The 20911-nt window shown below is 42.4% G+C and overlaps 3 protein-coding genes across 3 annotated transcripts in view; 1 reads left to right on the top strand and 2 right to left on the bottom strand.

Moving 5' to 3' along the window:
* LOC135698974 (uncharacterized) overlaps positions 1–4233 on the top strand; it is a 330343-nt gene extending 326110 nt beyond the window's left edge. The window contains exon 2 of the mRNA XM_065219145.1: positions 4016–4233. The gene's annotated coding sequence lies outside the window, so the exon portion shown is untranslated. The remainder of the gene's footprint in view (positions 1–4015) is intronic.
* The window catches only part of LOC135698958 (serine proteinase stubble), a 667696-nt gene that overhangs the window by 33846 nt on the left and 612939 nt on the right, over positions 1–20911 (bottom strand). The gene's annotated exons all lie outside the window — the stretch shown is intronic.
* Positions 14762–15406, bottom strand: LOC135698922 (ras-related protein Rab-5A-like). Its single transcript, XM_065219075.1, has one exon. It carries the CDS (start codon positions 15404–15406, stop codon positions 14762–14764), a length of 645 nt encoding a protein of 214 aa, XP_065075147.1.

Raw genomic sequence — 20911 nt, 5'->3', positions numbered from 1 at the left:
TTTTAAATTGGATATTTGCCTTGTTTTGTACGTTTTTAGTTATCAAAAAGCTTGTAAAATTGTAGAAAAAGAAGCCTTCTTCAAAATGGCAAATGACTTCAATGATATCACTGGTTGAAATCAGGAAAATAGTTGATTTTTTTTAAACGTTAAGCTCCACCGCTTAACATTTTCATTGCTGTTGCAAGATCGTTGCATTATCCCGGGATGCAACGAGAACAAATTTCAACTTTTTCGGGTTTCGAAGTCGGGGAGCAACAAATTCGCTTAGTGGAGAAAGGTTACCACTGTTTACAGGGACAGAGCGAATAAGTATAAAATAAGTTGCAAAGTTTTTTGTCGTGGGGTAATTTGAGATTAATTTCAAGTGGCCGCTCCCCGGGATGGGAATTTTGCAGCACAAACCCATTCTACTGGTGTAGCCCAGGCACACAATATGCTCGGTCTCTAAAACCGCTAGTCCTTCCCGTATAGGTCGCATGGAGTCCCAACATAATCCAGTATATCCAGCAGACATGGACGTCAATTTCGGGATGGGAATCTGCAGTCACACACAACATAACCTAAATAATATCGGTGCATCAAAAAACGCATTTTCATTAACTTTCAATCGCAGTGCAATGAAAATTTACATAATATTGCATTATTCGACGAATTTCCTGCATGTATCATTGATAAAAATGATCGTTTCTCACTATTTGAACTTTTTTTTTTCAATAATTTATCATTCAAACTCTGGAATTTGAACCAGCTGTCATAAATGGATCATTGAAGATGCTGAGGTTTTGACAGCACCGTACTGTGGCTACCACAGTATTTTACATTGGTTCGTCCGTATACAGTAGCGCCAAATGAAAACTGTGGTGGGTTCAAAACTCAGCCATCTAAAATGATCCATTTATCACCATCGACTGGTACTATTTCCAGCCACTAGTGATGCATAAATTTCTCTTGGATTCTACTATTCCCTACTACAGGTTCCCCCCAGGGCATTCCAGTCAATGTGGTCATCCCAGGAAAGGTCAATGTGGTCAATGATCCACTTCAATTCTATAGAAAGCATATTCATGAAAATCCATGAAGAAAGAGCTGTCGCACGGCATGTTTTCGAGTAAAAACGCAATTGTCCCCTGCTACAGGTTCCCCCGGGGGTATCCAGTGGTTCCGAGAGTGGCCAATGTGGTCAATGATTCACTTTAAGTCTATAGAAAGAATATTCATGAAAATCTATGAAGAAAGAGCTATCGCACGGCATGTTTTGGTGTAAAAATGCAATTGTCCTCTGCTACAGGTTCCCCCGGGGGCATACCGGAGGTCCTGAGAGTGACCAATGTGGTAAATTATTCAGTTTAATTCTATAGACAGAATATTCATGAAAATCCATGAAGAAAGAGCTGTCGCACGGCACGTTTTTGAGTTAAAACGAAATTGTCCCCTGCTACAGGTTCTCTCGGGACATCCCAGTGGTTCCGAGAGCGACCAATGTGGTAAATGATTCACTTGAAGTCTATAGAAAGAATATTCATGAAAATCTATGAAGAAAGAGCTGTCGCACGGCATGTTTTTGAGTAAAAACGCAATTGCCCCCTACTACAGGTTCCCCCGGGGGTATTCCGTGATTCCGAGAGCTGCCGATGTGGACACTGATCCATTTGAAGTTAATGAATGCCTATTCATGAAAAACCATGAAGAAAGAGCTGTCACACGGCATGTTTGGTGTAAAAATGCAATTGTCCTCTGTTCCAGGTTCCCCCGGGGGGCATGCCGGAGGTCCCGAGAGCAGCCAATGTGGACATTAATCCAATTAAAGTCTATCAAAAGCCTATTCATGAAAAAACTTGCAGAAAAAGCTGTTGCACGGCATGTATTGGTGTAAAAACGCAATTGACCCCTGCTACAGGATCCCTCGGGGGTATCCCATGATTCCAAGAGCGGCCAATGTGGTCAATGATTCATTTGAAGTTTATGGAAAGCCTATTCTTGAAAAACCATGAAGAATGAGCTGCCGCACGGCATGTTTTGGTGTAAAAATGCAATTGTCCCCTGCTCCAGGTTCCCCCGGAGGCATACTGGATGTTCCGAGAGTGGCCAATGTGGCCAATGACGCATTTAAAGTTTATCGAAAGTCTATTGACGAGAAACCATGAAGAAAAAGCTGTCGCACGGCATGTTTTGAGTGATTAAATGATCTGTCCGCATTCAGAACCCTCCACCAGAACCGATTCCAGGGAAATGGCCATATCTCGGTTGATTATAGGCCGATTTTAGTTCTTGGCATATGATTCACTTTAGAAATGGTTCTTCTTTCGTTGTATTTACTAAAAATATATATATTTAAGCAGCATCATATATAAAATTTTACCAAAAATTTAGCAAGTTAGACAAGCCCTCCGGAAACCCGGAATATCTCCGGTATCCGGTGACCAGGATTATTTTCGTGGCTACACCGTAAAACAATATTAGTTTTCCAGTCAAATTTGCCTATCCTAGTTATTTTGAGTAACCCCTGTATTATATTATCTCGAGCAACACGAGAAAAATGCCTATCTCGCGCAACACGGAAAAAGGGCCTATCATTGTTGATCGATCCTCTTCATCGATTATCTCTTTCGCGAATAACCCAAGGGGGGGGGGGGGGTGTTGACTGTCAAATACGAACAATCGTCGCCTACCTCGCATAACTGGTTCCAAACGTAAACAAGCCATAAGAAACCTACAGTGTGTTGTTTCAGGCGTAAGCTAACATAATCTTCTGTCGAACTCAAGCTGAACATTGCATTAGGTCCTAAGTAACATTGATCGATTCTCTTCGCCGATTTGCTCTTTCTAACTTGAGCACATGACCGTTTCTTGTTGTGTTTGTCGTATTAGATGCTAGATGAAAGCTTCTGTTATCGATATATGTGCTGAAAATACCTGGGAATGTTTTAAAATGGCCGTTGAGATACAATGAGAAAGTCGACGAAGAGAATCTGTCCATGTTACTTAGGACCTAATGCAATGTTCAGCTTGAATTCGTTTATGTAGCCATGGTAAACCAACTAGAAAGTCGATGAAGAGAATAGATCAACCAGGATATGCCCTTTTCAAATATTACGCGAGATATCAGCTTTTGAATACAATGCATTTGATCGTCGGTTAGGAGTATCTGGCATCTCGCGCACGCATACTTAAACAAAACGCATACTACGCATATTGTTTGTTATTTGATCTAAAATCCGGCCAAATTTTTTGTATCTAGTTCGTTTATTTGTAAGGCTCAATCGCGGTAGCTTTACGGAGCCGATACTGCATTGTTCTTTGTTTTTAATGAAATTCACTTAATTCTATGTCTAGTAGGAGTTGGGCTGAATACTCGCGGCTTACCCAAGGTCAGAGGGGTACATTGTCGAAGAATAGGAAAAGGGGAGGAGCTTGGGGGTAGGGTTTCGTTGTCTCATCAGAGCGATGTCGCCAGTATGATTCCGGCCCATTTTAATCAGGCACAAAACATCAAAACGGCGTATTCACTATTTTTCAACAAATCATAACTCGAAATCGACACATGCATTGCCAGATTGTTTTCAGGCTTATCGCTATCAAAGATTTAAAAAAAAATCGGTATTTACTATTTTTAAGAATTTTAAATTTTTGCGGTATATTATTTTTCGTAGGAGAAAATTTAAACTTTTGCACTGGGAACGTCCTCGGAAGACATTTCCGGCGAATGTTTGAATCAGCTTCTGAAATAAGCCGAAAAAACTTCCAGATAAGGAAGAAAGAAACTCTTCTGGAGGAAGTTGGAAGCAAGTTCTGAGAAAGTCGCAGACTTATGCAGTTACTCAGTTTGATGGGTTCTAAGACAACAAGACCTAAGACCTGAAGTTTGTTGGTGCTTTCCTGAAGTTTCCTTAATTTCCAAGACATTCTCGGAACGTTCTTAATGTTCTGCCCTTTTTCCTGATGAGCCCGTCATTTTCCTGATATTTTCGGAATATGTACACGCAAACCAAAAATCTATTACAATGAATGTTAGTTCCGTTTCCTATCATCCTCTGTTCATGAACATCGCAACGAATGTTAGAAATTGACCATGCAGGCGATGTAATGGTTTTTTGTCTTTTTTATTTCGTGTTCCATCTACGCTTTCGACTATACCAGTAAGCTTGTAGAACGACGCACATTGTAGAACATTGTAGAACGACGCACACACTTGTCTCGAATCTCTCCAGCAGAAAAAGCATACGAAGTCGAGCATGCGAGAAAATGAGCGCTTCATGTTTGCTTTTAGGCTGACTAAGTTCAGAAGCATGGAGAGAGCAATGGAGAAAGCACAGGTCTGATAGTCGCAACGTCTGTGGTTCGAGTCCAGTCGGCAACCTTTTTTCTATTTTTTTCGACATTATTAATTTCACTCACTAATACACTCCTCATTTTTTTGGTCTCCAATTTTCTTACATCGGACCGCAGCTAGGTATATCGCATCCTCGGTTCATGCGGTCTCCACTTACATCCTCTGATGATGAATCCCACATAATTGTAAGCGAATCTTACATCCACCGGTTGGGTGTAGTGACAAGATGGAAAGTGCTCGGGAGTTTTTGCAAAATGTTGCTGCCTCAGCTGCTGTTACCCCTTATCAAATTTGGATGGTTATTTTGCTGAACGACGTGTTCAGAGTACCATCCAAACCATTTGTGGAATAGTTCTATCATTTGGGTTATTGTTCGGATATGTTTTTTTTTTCATTAGAATACCATATGGGGAGTCTTGCTTCTGACCGGCTTTGGCTTCCTCGATCCCTCTCGACACCGGGCACTCGGGTTGGAATCCTGTTTAGCTGCAGGTGCAGGTCCATCAGCGAGATGCCGGTAATCGCATTCATCGGATCGAATACAATCTTAGCGATTTGGACATCTTGCGTTCGGGAGCATTCATCTTTCAGCAGGTCCGTGTATCGGTTTATACAATTTCGATGGAGTTTATTTTATTTTTGGTTTCAGCAAGCAAAACAAAACAAACGAGCTGTCCAAATACCGGGTTGCCAAATATGTAATTATTCACAAGCACTGCCAGCACAGCGTGGCACACTTGAGGAACACTGATAAAAAAGGTAAGTTACGGTTTACCTGCCAGCCTATAGCTGGCCAGATTTTACCCCTGTGGGGCGTCCACGAGCAGCCTTCCCCCAAAGCCGTTCGGATTTGGGTGAAACAACAAAACAACAAGAAGGAATCAATTTTAGACGTCTATTATCTACTTATCTGTGTCCTCCTCCTCGCTATTGCTGCTGCTGTTCGGTGGGGACCTTCGACGACGGGGGTTCTGCTGCTTCAAAGTACGGACTGTGCTGAGCGGTTTGCTGTCCTTGACACTTAGCGGGGAGGATGAGCGGGGCTCGTCTGTTGGAAACGCCTCCCCTCCAACCCCCCGGTGACGTTGGTGACGCCGTAGGCAATCCTGGCAGACACCTCAGTGTTTCTGCCCAGGCGAAATCACCTCTGGTATCGCCTACTTCGTCCTACTTGACGATTAGCTGCGGTGGCGAGACTGGCTTTATTGGCGGAGCCACCGCAGTCAGGAAGGACGGCAGGTGTCAGATGGATCCTTAACGGTTAGCCAGGAAAACGAATAGATCGGCTTCCCACAATGGCGATCCAGCACCCTTTTCACTACACTATCAGCACAGTGATTTTCGCAGCCACGGGGCCGGCTTTCACTCGCGGTGCACTGGAAACATGCGTACTTGCACTCGCGACGTGATTGGGAATTCTTCTCCGAGTTGGAGTCACTTTCTCTGGACTAAAAAACGTCACGTCTCCGAGCAGAAGAACGCCAGTACTCCACCGTGGCTCGAATTGTTCTCCCTGGTCTGGTTCACAACGTCCCAATCCTTAGAACAAAAGCGCCATCGCTCCTGCAACCGCGCTCGACTGTCCTGTTGATTATGTTCTCGCCTTCTTTTGCAGCGGGAGGAGAAACAGAACCCAACATGAAACGATAATTTTATCCTTAGCTAACTTAACTAACAACATAAAAATCTAAATTAAATGACGTGCAAAATTTACAAATTAAAATTATTCAAGATAGATGTGGAATTAGGGCGTAACAGCTTTTCTAAACAATGACTTCTCTCGATGATTTCTAGGAACTCAAGGCACGCTCACGCAAACCAACATTACCGTCGGGTAGGGGAAGCCTCGGGGGATGGTGATGTTGATTTGCGTGGGCGAGCCTTGACTTTCAAGACACCATCGAAAGAAGTCATTGTTTACAAAAGCTGCTACGCCCTAATTCCAGTTCTACCTTGAATTGTAGTACGATCACTATTTTTCAGTATTGAGTCGCAATAAACAAGCACTGAATTGACAGAATACATTCTGATGTTTTTTGTCTTTATTAGAGAGAGTTTTAGCCGTTGGCTAGTTCATCTTCATAAAATAGGGGGCCCAGAGGGGGCTCAGAGGGGGTTCTGTCTGTAAATTTTGTTATGGAGTTGGCTTACAAATTTAAACAATTAAAACAGATTCCAGTAAAAGACTAACAATACAGGTAACGAAAAAAAAGCAATCTGGTACATCAAAGTTATGTAGGGTTCTGAAAGAGATCGGAACTCCACCGTAGGAGGAGTAATCCCCCGTCCGGCAGAGATGTCCCGTCAGCCAAAAGAAAGTTAAAAGGACCTAAATGTTGCAGTATAGCCCAGCGTCCTTGAGGAAATAAATAACTGTCGCTAAAGTGGAAAGTTCGTCGACAAGTATGTCCCTAATACTGTTGGGAAGTTCGGACTGCTCCCGTAGATGTCGGTATTGCGGACACAGGCATAGTTCCGTAAACGTAGCACCATAGAGGTAACTCTAAGACCAGAAGGTCCCGAAGTAACGAGCTCAACTTTTTGGCTCAGCTCTGGTACTATCTTCGGTCCCAAGCTAATCGATGCACCCCTCGAAACATAGGAAAATCCACGAACCCCTCATTTTATCTGTCAAACTTTCATAGCGAATCAAAACAAACTTAGTATAGTACTGGAATTTATACTAGAATGAGGTACGTTAATCGATTTGCTTGGGACCAATAGGCTAGTCAAGTAGTGAGCCAATTTAAAATCGTTAGTTTCGAATTGATTGTTGATAGCACATTCTGTGGAACTGCGTCCCACCAAAACTATGTGAGATCAGTGTATGGCCTGTCCTAAGACGAGAAACCACCTTCTGGTCCCGTAGTTTGGACATATCAGTCCACTTGCTCGTCGTTCCTTTGATTCTTCGGATGAAGAGGGATTGGGATTGGCACCACTCTGCTTCCCAGGCCTCCCACCTTTTGCTGACTATCCATCGCTCAATGTCCTGTAGTGGCACTTTGTCGGCGTAACGGGGGCTAGCTGGTCCAGACCCTGCCGATATTTCCTGGGATACCACAGTGCTTAGGGATCCAGGTGAACACCGTGTTCGGGGTGTGGCATCCACGATACCCTGTATCCAGGGGTGAGTCGGGCTTGTATCACGCTGTACGAATCGGATAGCACCAGTATGGGCCGGTTCGGGGGTGTTGTAACGACAACAAAGATGGTCGCAGCTTTGGCGGAGAAAACCGAGCATTGTGGCGGTAGGCTGCTACTAATCGGTGCTGAAATTCCGGGTACTCAAATTCCATTGGGTATGGGTTGGGTAGTTCGAACCTACCAGTTCGGCTACTGTTCTCCTCAGCGCTGCAGAGTTATCTCTAGCCTTGAACCTGCTCTTTATCCGACTCTCGATTTTTGGTGGATGTATGCGCCAACTTTTGTCTCCGTACTAGTGGACCTTGGCCAATGGGGGGGGAGCTCGGAATTGGCAGTCATGCGGAGAGGAGTCTGTTCCCCTCATAGAGGAGAAAGATCCTGTCATTTCCGGAGGACATTGCTGTAAAGGCAGCGGCTTCCGTTGCAATTACTGCGATTATACGATGGCGGAAGGGCAGAATACCCGCTTCGATGCATGACGATGATGACAATCCGAACGTAGGTGTTGAAAGTTGGTGCTAGTACCTGCACAAGCTTTTCGGTGGCGATCAGGGGTTGAAACAGTTGACGTTTTTGCTACACTCGCTTTGTTGTCGTGCACGACAGTCTGTTTGTATTCGTAAAGTCGTACTCTACCGTCGTCTCTCTCACACAACCAGGGCTCTACAATTTCGAAGCTCTAAAATGAACTCGTGTTTTGTTTCTCTCATACATACGTGTTCGACGCTTCATTTCTATAACGCCTAGCTAGACTATCAGCAAGAAACGAAAATAAAAAAGAAGGACGCTTGGAAGGAAAGGCTGGCTGTGGAACTTCTCGTCGTTGCTTTGCTCATCGCTTTCAATGTAAATAACGTCGATTTTCTAGTTAAACGAACTTCATTATGGCTTTCAATCCCCTTTCACGAACACTCTATCGCCGCTTTTTCAATTTGTTTAAAATGCGTTATGTCCCGTTTTCGATCATTTTTTTTAGATAAATATATGGATGGAAGATAAATTAGAAATATGACGTGTAATCTTCAAGTGTTTTGACGTGAGAAATGCTTTAAATGTGTTATTTCATTTTCCGTCATATACGTCATGAAACCTCTGTTGATGTGTTTCATGAAAGAGAAAACTATCAAAGTCGAGCGCTCTTTCGCTCATCCATTTCGACGAAGCTTGAAAGGAAGACCAATGGAGCGACGGGAGAAAGAGAGACAAGCGATTGAATATTTGTTTGTGCACGCCGACTGAGGTTCTAGAATGCTGCGAAGCTGTTCGACTTTAACAGAAAAAGAAAGCCAGCAGTCTCTTCGTCGCATCGATTTGGTCGATTGAAGCTGATATTGTGACGCCCTGCACACAACACAACCGGTAGAATAACATTCGAACAAAAAGAAAATTATCAAATAACTTTCATATGACATGAGTGACTTCGTTCTAATTCCTCTATTTGGTGTAAATCAAGCCATTTATGATCAGAAATGTTATTCGGCGACAGTGTCGTATGACATAGGCTGTCATATGACATTTTAGTTTGGCACTGTATTATGATAGCTTGTTCTGCAAATGTCGGAGGCAAAGGCAGTCGATTATCACAGAAAATGCACGTCTTCTCAAGACCGTACAGTAGGCGACTATCGATGACGGCACTTGCAACCCGGAAACGAGTGTCGCTATTTTTAGACCGGTGGGGGCGGGAGATGGTGCGGATCAAGTTGAGTCGCCTTCAAGTCGCCTTAAAGTCCTGCTCGAAGTTGAGGGGCCGGTCAACAAGCACCCCCAGAATACGGACCGTCTTCTTCAGTGGCATGGGCTGGCTTTGAACTTTGATAGGTGGCCCGCTGACACGGTGCCGGGATGGACACACGTGGCACCTGACACTTTTGGTGGCCGAAAGCTGGAAATCTACCGCGTTGGCCCATCTGGCTACAGCGGAGACTGCTGCCTGGGCCTTGATTCTGTTACGTGCTGCTGTTGTAAACATTTTTCGGCAGTCCTCCGAAAACTCCGTTCATGGCCACAAGGAAGAGGGTAACGGCGATGACTGAACCTTGTGGGACGCCCGTCTCTTCTCTGAAAAACTGGGACCTGGTGTTGCCAACTGCGAATCTGAAAGAACGATCGGTCAGGAAATTTTTGGTGAAGCGAACCATGGATCCACACAGGCCCCAGTTGAAAAACTGCTCTAAGACGAGGGGCTGATGGCGGTAAGCATCAACTCGGATCAACTTTTAATACCGTCCCTGTTTGGAAGACCTGCCAAATGATGGATTAATAGAATTGATCAACACCAAATCAACCCTACACTCTGGATCGAAATTTAATCCGAGGATAATACCGGTTGGAGTTTACCGCCACACAAAATAACTTTTTTCATCGGATCGAAGTGTGCTGTGCTCGTGAACGGACGCGATTTTTGTGTCCTCCCGTCATGATTGACGTAGGACTTCGTCTGTAATTTCTATATGGGGATACACTTCGTGAAAATGGAATATGTAACGCAATTATGAAAGATTTTGAACGTTAATAACTCAGCTGCCCCTGGACCAATTCCAATATTTTTATCACCAATCGATCAGAAATATTCCTACGCATTGATAACATTAAATAAGACTGTTGAAAAAGTGGTAAATGTCAAGCATTGTCCAAAAGCGTTGAAATAACTACAAATCCACCAATTACGTACATGAATATACTGATTCACCAATACTGTCATCAGAGAGTTGATAGTAGACGAAACAAATCGAAGTGGCATTCGCCTCCTATCTTCGGGCGTGTGCGAATAGGGAGGATGCAATTGCGTAGCATTTTGCATATTTATCACCATATTCAGAACCACACGCCCCCAACGACTACACAAAATGCTCTCCAGAGTTGTAATCTTGTAACCAAAGTTGGAAGCAGATTTTGATCGATTCTTTTCATCGACTTTCTGTTTCGTTAATAACTCGACGGCAAACACATTCATTGATTCGTTGGTCTGATTTGCTGATCCAGCTGCCTACGCGTTATCATTATCTTCCAAAGGCTTTAAGCCTGTACTACCGTATGCGTGATAATGTTTGCACCATCGTACAAATAAGGTTCCCGTTTCACCTGTGCATACAATGCCTTGGTTTTCTTTGCATGCACGTAACTAGAGTCGGTGTATCTACCGACTCTACACGTAACGTATAGCTCATACCGTAGTAGGCTGTGCATAAATGAAAATGATTTCTCGCGTAACATTTGAAAAGGGCCTAACCTTGTTAATCGATTCTCTTCATCGACTTTCTTTTCGGTTTACCCTGAGTACTGCGAACTAACTCGAAGTGCTTGTCATCTGGGAGCCGAGTCAAACTGTCAAACGGGAGCCAAACATTCAAAAGAGCTCAGAAGTCACGTAGGTAGTTACTGTTTAAACCACGAGTAAAGGTGTTGCCACCTAGTGAAAACAAATTAAGAATTATAATTATGAAACTGTCGAAACATCAACCTTAGTAGGCGGATAATTAAAATCATCGAGCGTGATGCTCGAAAAAGTGTTTTTATTTGATATTAATAATGCCAAAACTGGGTTGCTGAAACAAGAATGTAATCAAACTTTATAAGAGTCATGTGAGCTTTGTGGGCAGGTGCACTCCCATCACCATGTATACGTTATTTCTGGAGCAGAGGAGAAGGAGCCAAGAGTTTATTTGACAGCATGTATATACAATTTCGTGAGCTGTTTCAGTAAAACAATTTGAAACTTCGGAAGATTTTCAAGATGTTTTCTGAAAAATAAAATCGGCTGAGTTCGCAGTACTCAGGGTTTACCACGGCAACATAAACGAATTTCTCGCTAAGCTCGCAGCACAGTTCGACAGAAGATGATGTTAGCTTACGCTTGAAACAACACACTGAATGGGCAATTCATTTGCAGTCGGGTTATTCGCGAAAGAGAAAATCGATGACGAGAGTCGATCAACAATGATAGGCCCTTTTCTCGTGTTGTGCGAGATTTACTTAGTTTGACAGTTACACCATGACGAAGTGGCAGCGTATTCGTGATTTGTCCCATGGCAGCGTATTCGTGATTCAATCGCCGTGGGAGTGTCCCGGTGGACCGTCAAAAGGGTTTTAGACCGAAAAAAGAAAGGACAACTATCCGCGAAGGTGGCCACATGTTGTCCTAGGTCAGCTCGGGTTCCGAGGGTTATCGCTGCTATCAAAAGGAAGATTCGGGTGAATCCAGTGCCTTTAATAAGGAAAATGGCAAAGGAACACGGGATCAGTGACTTTACGGCACGGAAGATCGTAAAGAAAGATTGCGGGTCGAGGGCACGGAAAAAAAACCCACATCTACTAACGGCATCCGGGAGCTACGAGTCAAATGATGCAAGAAAATCTTGAACTTCCTTAAGCGAAAAAATCCGGTAATTCTGTTCACCGACGAGAGCATGTTTACCGTCGATCCCGTATCAAATTCTAGAACCGACCGGTTTATTAGTTCTCTTCTGGTAAAATACGTGGCCGACGAGCACAAGAACGTGTATCTGACCAAGCATCCTGCTAGCGTTTGGATTGGTGTAAGACATTAGGATTTATCCCAGGCTACTATTGTGGAAAATCGTAATTGATAGATATTGGGCGGAACGCGTCAGAATGTTTAGAAAAATAGGGCGCACGATTGATCCAGATTGGGATACATTGTTGACTGCTTTCGGGAACGTGATTCAACTTGTTTAACCAGGGCTTAAACAATCGTCACGTCGGTCATAGCTTGTTATGATAGCCTGAACAAATGATAAGACAATCTTATTCAAATGTCGTAATAATACCTCTGACCAAGGCAAAATGAATTATATGGTTTTTTTTTAAACTTGACAATACCAATACTAATAAGGAAAGGAATTCCACATTTCCTTTTTCCAAGTCCTTTTCCTCTCCTTCCCTTCAATTTTTCTCTTTTCAGAAAGCGATTAATGGCGCTATAACCATATGCCATATAGGGCTAGGACAAGAGTTACCCAACTCAAAATTTTCACAACGTAAACGCTTTACTCATTTCATTTATACAGCCTCAAGCTGTATTCAAACGTTGTACGAAATGAGAAAACCTTTACTCAACCTCTATACAAGCAAATCTGGCGAACTTAGTCAGCTACTTATGGCTGTTGTGATGGTTGGGACAAGCTCTCATTGCATATCCATTAACGCTTCTGTACAGCTGTTATCCTGCTGTTTAGTTGTGTGTCAACTTGAAAGGCGCTTATTCAACCTTTTCCCGGTTATCCAATAATCACTACACAGCTTTCTCTTGAAGCCGGGTTAAATATTGTCTGCGATATATATTACGCTTTTTTATGGAGGAATTTATTGAGTTTATATTTTGCTGTAAATCAAATTAATCCAAATTAGTTACAAGCAACACCACCAAATTATTTACCCTGCACCGGAAATCTGGAATCGAACTCGAGACGACCGCATTGGCAATCCTTGACACTAACAACTGTGTCGCGCATTTGAGTCAATGTTATAATAAGAGTCCCGCCAAGAGTGGAGCCAGAAGTACCAATCGAACTGTCAAGCGGGGTACCAAAAAGGGAATTTAAATAAACATTATTGTTCCCACAGCCAGTGAACTACAAGTATTGCACTCATTACTGGCCAAATTTTAGTTATTTTAGTTATACCAAGACGTTGAGTCCAATTTGTAATGACTCAAATCTTAATACCAGGCATGGGCACTTCACACTCCTCAGCTGTAAGTCCTGCAAAATCTTCTTTTAAAGCTTCACAGTTGTTCAATGTTTCCTGCAGTGATGATGTCACCTCATTTCGTACCTTCTTCAGATGAGTCACGTTCCTTTCGTAAGTTTTTCCGGAATCTTGATCTTCTATTGTAGCTCCTGGGTCCCGATCGATTTGTAACAGTGTATTTTGTTCTCTTGAAAGTCGTCGATAGCTTATTCCCTGGAGTGAGATTTTCCATGAGTACTGTATCGCCTTGCGCAATGTTTGACTCCTTCGCATGCCGTCTGATGTCCTCTCTTTCTTTCCCTTTTTGTTTGTTTAGATCACGATAATCAGAGGTTGGAGGTACGGTTTCAATATCGTCAACAGCTGGTAGCTTGGACCTAATGTCCTTCCGCAGAATAACTCCGTTGGCGTCTTCCCAGTTGCAGAATGCGGAGTCGTATAGTACATAATCAAGTAATCTTTTAAATCACTCTCTCAGTCTCTGCCGAGCCCGTGGCTAATTTGCAACCTCTTCAAGAGTGATCTATTTTGGCGCTCCTGTGGCCAGTATGGTGCAGAATGATTGAGAACGATGCCGTGAAATTAGCTGTAATTTTCAATTTCCCTTCCAATGAACTGCTTGGCGTTGTCGAGTGTGATAGTTCTAGGATACCTTAAATGGGTAAAAAAAATTACTTAAGCGTTCAACAGTTTTATGAGCCGTTATTCGAGTCATAACTTCCCCTATTTTTCCCCATGAAGTTAATGGCAATATCAACCCACGCCTTTGTTGATAATTGCCTGCGACTCATTGGGACTGGTCGGCTCGGAAGTCCAACTAGTTGACATCCTTCACATACCGGTATCCCATCCTCGTCGCCAGATGTGGTCCTCCGGAACAGGAACCAACTTCTTAATCCACTTCACGGAATCGGATTTACAGAGCAGTAAATAAACACGTTTTACTCTTCCAGATACACAATTTATTCTACTCGACCTTACGTATCTAAAGTCGTAGCCTACTACTAACTTACTGCTATAGTTAGCACACACTTGTTTGAAAAATTTTCAGGTTCTATAATTGTCACTGTCTCCCAGGAGCTCCGTTATCGACATGAAATTTTTCACTTCTGAATGAAAGTCATCCGATGCTAATGCAAAAAATCTGGTTGCCACTTACTCTGACGAAAAATAAATCTCATATTATAACATCCACTCTGGTCTGAATCTGATCAAACAGGTTGAAGGCATGGTAATTCCAAAACATATGCTATGCTGCAATTGATCAATATTATAAATAAAATCTTAATTACTGATGCGAAAACAAAAATGCAGTTTGAATTTGTATGAGAATATATGGGACACGGTGTATATCATTTGATACCCCTTCTAGAAGCTCATTTGAAAAATCAAAACTCAATTTTAATCAACTTACATAAATTGGGCATCCGATTCGACTCACAATCAGAATAAATATAAACATAAGCGCATTATTTCAATAGCTATAACTGAACGACGCAAAAACCCTCTCTAAATTGATAAAAACCGGTCTTCATCTCGTCTTCACTCTAACTCACCCCACTCTAATACTTAGGCACAGCATAGCTTCCTCTTAGTTTTCCTAACGCTTTCATCCAACCGAATGCCCTGCACCGGCACACAATCGTCATTCTTGGGTAACATTTCCGCAATCTCCACAAACAGCTCATAAACGTTAAACCCCGTCTTGGCAGACGTCTCCTTGAACAGCAACCCGTTGCGAACGGCATAGGACTTGGCCTCTCCGAATCCAACTTCCCTGTTTTCCTCCAGATCCAGCTTGTTGCCGACCAGTGCGATGAGAATCTTCCCCGGCAGCTTCTCCCGTAACTCGTCGACCCATCGCTTGGCCCTGGTAAACGTGTACTCCAGGTGAATGTCATACACGACAACGGCTGCTTGAGCCCTGCGGTAGTACTGGGGGGCCATGCTGTGGAATCGCTCGCTTCCGGCCGTATCCCAAATTTCAAACTCAACGATCGCACCCTCGAGGCCGATCGATCGCCGGAAGAAGGCCGAACTGATGGTACTCTGTTGATGCTGGCAGAACTGATGGTTTACAAATCGGGACACCAGGGACGACTTTCCGACTGCCAGTTCTCCGAGCAGGACCAGTTTGGTTTTGAACACTTTGTCTTTGTTGTTGGTGTGTTTTTGGGTGTAGATTGAAAACTGTCCATCGGTGGCTAGAGCCATGGTCTCTTGGAGTTTAGAAGCACTTCTCCCGTGAAGGAATGTCGACGATGAACTGCGGAGCACGGTACCATCAGCGAAATCATTTTGCCGATTTTTCTGTGCGCTGGCCTGCCCATATTTTATGGGCGGGGAATTTTAGATACACACGCCAAACAGGTTTCCTTCAGCAAGGCCTGCTTTTCACGCATTTGGTTTGGCATTGATTCTCGTCGTGAGCTTGTGAATGGATGGGAATTTCAGAACAAAATCGGTTTTTTGAAATGACACATTATGAGTATAGTCGCTGGTGATGGTGTTAGTTTGCGTAGGCGAGCCTTGAGTCACGAGACAAGAGTTTCCGAATTTTTGTTCGCAATAGCTGATGTGCTCTTTTTCTGTTATTGGTCGTGATTTGCTCGATTGGTTCCGCTATTTGACAGCTCAATTGGTTCCCGAGATTCTATCCGCCAGACTATGAATATAGCGACTATAATTATGAGCACTCTGCCATACTCACTAACAGTTTTCAACGGTCTCATTAAAATTGACGTTAGACCACTCGTTCGTGATCGGTCGCGGGGACAAAAACATCAAGCGCATCATGGAGGAGACGGCAACGCACATCCACTTTCCGGACTCAAACCGATTGAATCCGACGAAGGAGAGCAATCAGGTGTCGGTGTATATTAGCAAACACCCTACGTCGAGCAGGTGGAAAAGGAATTCATTCGGCCAGTTGTACCCGTGGCTTGGCTGGTCAAGAGTTTGGAGAAGGAAGACACCCACTGGCTGATGGATTTTCTGTGCGCGAATATTGCGAATTAAATTCCGTCCAAATACAGCTGGGAATATCAACCAGAACCATCGCCCCCACCCGTTCCTCCTTACTTTACCGGAGAGTATTCACTTATATGCTTGTTTTTCTTCCGGTTGCACCTAAATAGAAACGGGCAAGCACTGGCGTGCACAGGGTGGGGTAAGGTGGGGCAATTTCATAATATAAGGGCACTGAAAACCTTTTACTGCGTCAATTCCTTTGAGATGGTGGCTGAAAATTACTTTACAAAGGTGCATGAAGGGACAAACTTCAATGAAATTTTTTGGTCAAAATATTGCACCACAGTGGTGCATACAAAACATTTATGGTGTTTTTTTTTTCAAGGAGGGCTAAAAGAAGAGGGTAAATTTAAGATTGATAAAATTCACCTTCGTGGTGTAAATCGCTGGTAAAAGCTTGTTATTGAATATTTCTGGTGTAAATATATCATCAAGGTGGTGCATGGAGGGACTTGTCAAAATGAATAACTCTGGTGGAAAAATTGAATCACGCTAAAAATTTGGAGGTGCAAATTTAACTGAAAATTTCTGGTGAATGGTGGTGAATGTAGAAGCAAGGTTTATTCATTTCACTGGTGCATAATTTGCATCGTTCTGATGAATGCAAGCTTCATTGAAAATTTATGGTGGAAAATTTGCATGAAGAGGCAAAGCTTGAAAACTGCACCACAAAGGTGCATGGTGAAACAAACTTCACTGACAATTTTTGGTGCACCGTTCTGGTGAATGGAGGAACATGTTTTATTGAAAATTTCTGGGGCATAATTTGCATCGCCATGATAAATGAAATGAACAGAAGATTTATGGTGGAAAACTTGCACTGGTAAATGAAGGCACAAGCTTTATTAAAAATTTAACTATATTGAAAATTTCTGGTGGAAAATCTGCACCGTTCTGGTGAACGGATGGGCAAGCTTTTCTGAAAAATTTGGCTTACATTTGCATCCTTCTGCTGAACAGAGATACAAACTTTAGTAATAATTTCTGGTGTAAAATTTGCACCATTAAATTTGATTGGAGGGTAGCTGATTTACTGAACATTCTCAAAATATGAAAATATGGGGCAAGCTTTATTTGGTGGAAAAACTGCAACATTCTGATGATAGGAGAAGAAAGCTATATTGAAAATGTCTGGTGGAAAATGGAAAAAGGAAATCTGCACTAATCAGAAGAGAAGCAATTTTGCATCGTTCTAGTCAGTTGAAATTTTATGGGGGCAAGTTTGTATGGGCAAGTTTGTATTGAAAATTTCCGGTGTAAGATTTGCAACAATCTGCTGCATGGAGGGGTAAGCTGAATTGAAAATTCTGATGCATTAAAGGGCAAGCTTTATTGAACATATCTGGTAGAAAACTATAACGTTTTGGTGAATGGACGGACAACTTAAACTTGACTTCCGAGAAGAACCTCAAGGGTATTGAATTCTGAGGACAGTTCTAAAAGAAAATATTTCTGGGGATGATTCCATGAAATTTCTGCGAATAATTTCTAGTAAATCCTGCAGATTAGAGCTTCCATTTCCCGGTGGTTAGAACAAAGATAGTAAATTGTTTTAATATCGGTATGTTTCATCTCCTTCGAAGAAAGATGAAAAAATGGAGATTCCTTCAATACTAGGGACAAAAGATTAACTGACATATGTATCTTCATTTTGAAGACATTTAAAATTCTGTGAAGGTATTTTTTTCATGCAGACATTTTGAAGACATCTCATGATTTTTGAAGTTGTTTCAAGACATGCGGAAGCTGAAGCAGGCTTCAGAAGGATTTTTTTTTTAATTTTATTCTGGCATATGAAGATTTTTGTTAAATAAATGAAGTTTTTGACTTCATATTTTAAGCTTCTTCCTGAATATGTTGAATCGGATATTTCAGAATAAAATCTTGATCCAATTGAGATCTTTTGAACACTTCCTGATCAACCTACAGTTTTGGGAGAGTATCTTCACATTAATACTTGATCAACCTGAAGCCTTGAAAAAAATCCAGAGGACTTTATTGTGATCGTTGATCAGCTGGAGATCTTTAAGTAATTCCTAATCGATCTGCAATTTTGAGAGAGCCAATTAAATATTTGACTAGTTTAAAATCTTCAGATTTCATTGGAATCATCTGAACAACCAGCAATCTTGAGAGACTATCTAGAGACGTTATTTGAATTTTATGATCAGTTGAATATCTTAAGAATAATAATTGATCAACCTGAAGTCTTGAAAAATATCCAGAGGTCTTTAAATCTCGGACCAACTGCATATCCTTTAAATACTCTCTAATCAAACTTCCATCTTGGAAGGATGTCTAAAAGATGCCGTTTGAATTTTTGAACAGTTGCAGATCTTCAGAGCATTACTTGATTAAGTTGAAAAGTCTTGAATAATATTGAGAGATATCATTGCAAATCCGTGAATATCAGTTATACGAAGATTCCTGTACTTTCAAGAAGTTTCTTGAACTTACGCTCAGTTCCATGAACTCAAAGCTTATACAAAGTTCTCTGAGTATGTAGAATATTCGACGAAATCCTGGGATATTCCGTCTCTTTTAATTTTTCGATAGGTACAACTTAATTTCTGCCCAGCTTGCTGAACTTTCACATAATTCATGCGATGTTCCGTAATCATCGTCCAAGAAGTTGTTTAACATTCTACGAAGTATCCTGAAGATCTATGATGGTCCCTGTAGTTATGCGAAGCTCCACGCACTTCTATGAAGTTCTCTGAAATCAAGTGAATGTCTCTTGACATCTAGGAAGTTCCCAAATGTTACGTCAATTTTATGTTTGTCAGCCAAATTTCACTGTAGTCCGTACAGATCATTATGATTATGGTGGATGATTTCTCTCATGAATGCATTTGTAAAAACTATTTTGCCGTGCATTAGGATTACATAAAGGGTGATACGGTCAAAATTTGGTCAATATCAACTTGACGTATTTCTTTCAATTTTGCATTTAAAAAACCTGAACACCCCTCATTTTGAAGGTGTGTGTGTGTAGAATGTTGCTCCTATTTTGATTTTGGAATTCACTCTTCAGTTGTCAAAATGCCGTCCAAGCAAGAAGAGCAGCGTATCAAAATTTTGCTCGCGCATCGCGAAAATCCGAGCTACTCGCACGCAAAGTTGGCAAAATCGCTAAAAGTTGCCAAATCAACCGTTACAAATGTAATTAAAGTGTTTGGGGAACGTTTGTCGACAGCCAGGAAGTCTGGATCGGGGGGAAATCGAAAACCGGAAGCCGCTGAGACGACAAAGAGAGTTGCCGGTAGTTTCAAGCGAAACCCTAACCTCTCTCTCCGAGATGCCGCAAATAAGCTGGGTGTATCGTCTACAACCGTGCATCGAGCCAAAAAACGAGCCGGACTATCGACTTACAAGAAGGTAGTGACTCCAAATCGCGATGATAAACAAAATACGACGGCCAAAGCGCGATCCCGGAGGCTGTACACAACGATGCTGACGAAGTTTGACTGCGTGGTAATGGACGACGAAACCTACGTCAAAGCCGACTACACTACTGTCACTCGTTGTGCTGCGCCGACTTCCTATCCACTAAGCCACGACCGAACCTTCTCTCGACTAGCTCGACTGGTCAGTCTTGATTTCCTACTGGCTCCTTCTTCCGCATCATCCGCTTTGGTCATGAGCAGATCGTACTTCTGCTTCAAAAACCGTTCCTCCTCTTCGGCTAGCTTTGTTCACGCTACTGCTGGAGACGCCTGTTCCTCCAGAATTCTCCTCATCCACAAGGCTTTCTGCTCTTCCATCATCTGCATGCCAATCTCTACTCGGGTCGAGCGTTTACTGGTAGACGAGCGACCGAAGGACGTCCTCGAATGGGAAATCAAATCATCTTCCAGCGATCGGCATCGATCAAACTTCCAAGTGCGATCCGGGTCGGCGATGGAGTCCGTAACACCCGCGCAGTCGAAATGCACCCACATCTCACTCATCGGTTTTTTCACAGTGTTTTGCATTGCTGTCGCTCATTTTTCGGTTCGACTAGAACCTCCAGAAAATCTTTGAAGATTGTTCGGATAGATTGTCGGGCAGACGTAAACACGTTTTGATAGCAGCATAAGCAGCTTCAAAGTTATAATTGTATATTGGTTTTAGTTTTATGGTTTTTGAATAAAGGTATTAACTTATATTGTCGTGTTGTTCTTCCTGTTCAAACCCGAAACTATATGAACGTGAATTTTCGCTAGCAACAAATTGCCCTAGGTTTTATAAATTGTGATTAGGTTTTACAACTTTTGCATGTTCGGATAAGTTTCAATAAGTACTTACTCTTAGGTTTCTAATAGTAAACAATTAATATAAATCCATCCACACTAATAGCCGTACTAGTTATCAATAAGAAATTTAGGGTATAACTTTAGGTAGGATTTAACTTATTAATATTTTCAATTTTATACTATTAAATTAACTTTCACGATCGTTTTCTTGCTTCTTCGATCACGTTGTTGTTTGATGCTGCAAGTGACGTTTGAGCGACACGTCACCGGCTATGCTCTGTTTGACGTTTGCTGTTTGCCAGATCTTGGGTGGTACACCTCATGAGTATGCCCTGTGGTATCGTAACAGTTATATTCAGCAGAGAACCCGATAGAGGTCGTCGACTCCGGGGTAGACCTCGCACACGTTGGCTTTTTGCAGTTGAGGAGGACATCAGGTCGCTAAACGTTCGTG

This window comes from Ochlerotatus camptorhynchus, unplaced genomic scaffold (assembly GCF_037179485.1).
Source record: "Ochlerotatus camptorhynchus isolate MF236.1 unplaced genomic scaffold, CSIRO-AGI_Acam_v1.1 ptg000099l, whole genome shotgun sequence".
Classification (NCBI taxonomy): domain Eukaryota; kingdom Metazoa; phylum Arthropoda; class Insecta; order Diptera; family Culicidae; genus Ochlerotatus; species Ochlerotatus camptorhynchus.
Note: the sequence above shows the minus strand (reverse complement) of the source record. Positions and strands in the feature narration are given on the sequence as shown.

Excerpts from the sequence above, each read along its gene's own strand:
- LOC135698922 (XM_065219075.1), bottom strand. The coding sequence starts at position 15,406 with ATGGCTCTAGCCACCGATGGACAGTTTTCAATCTACACCCAAAAACAC.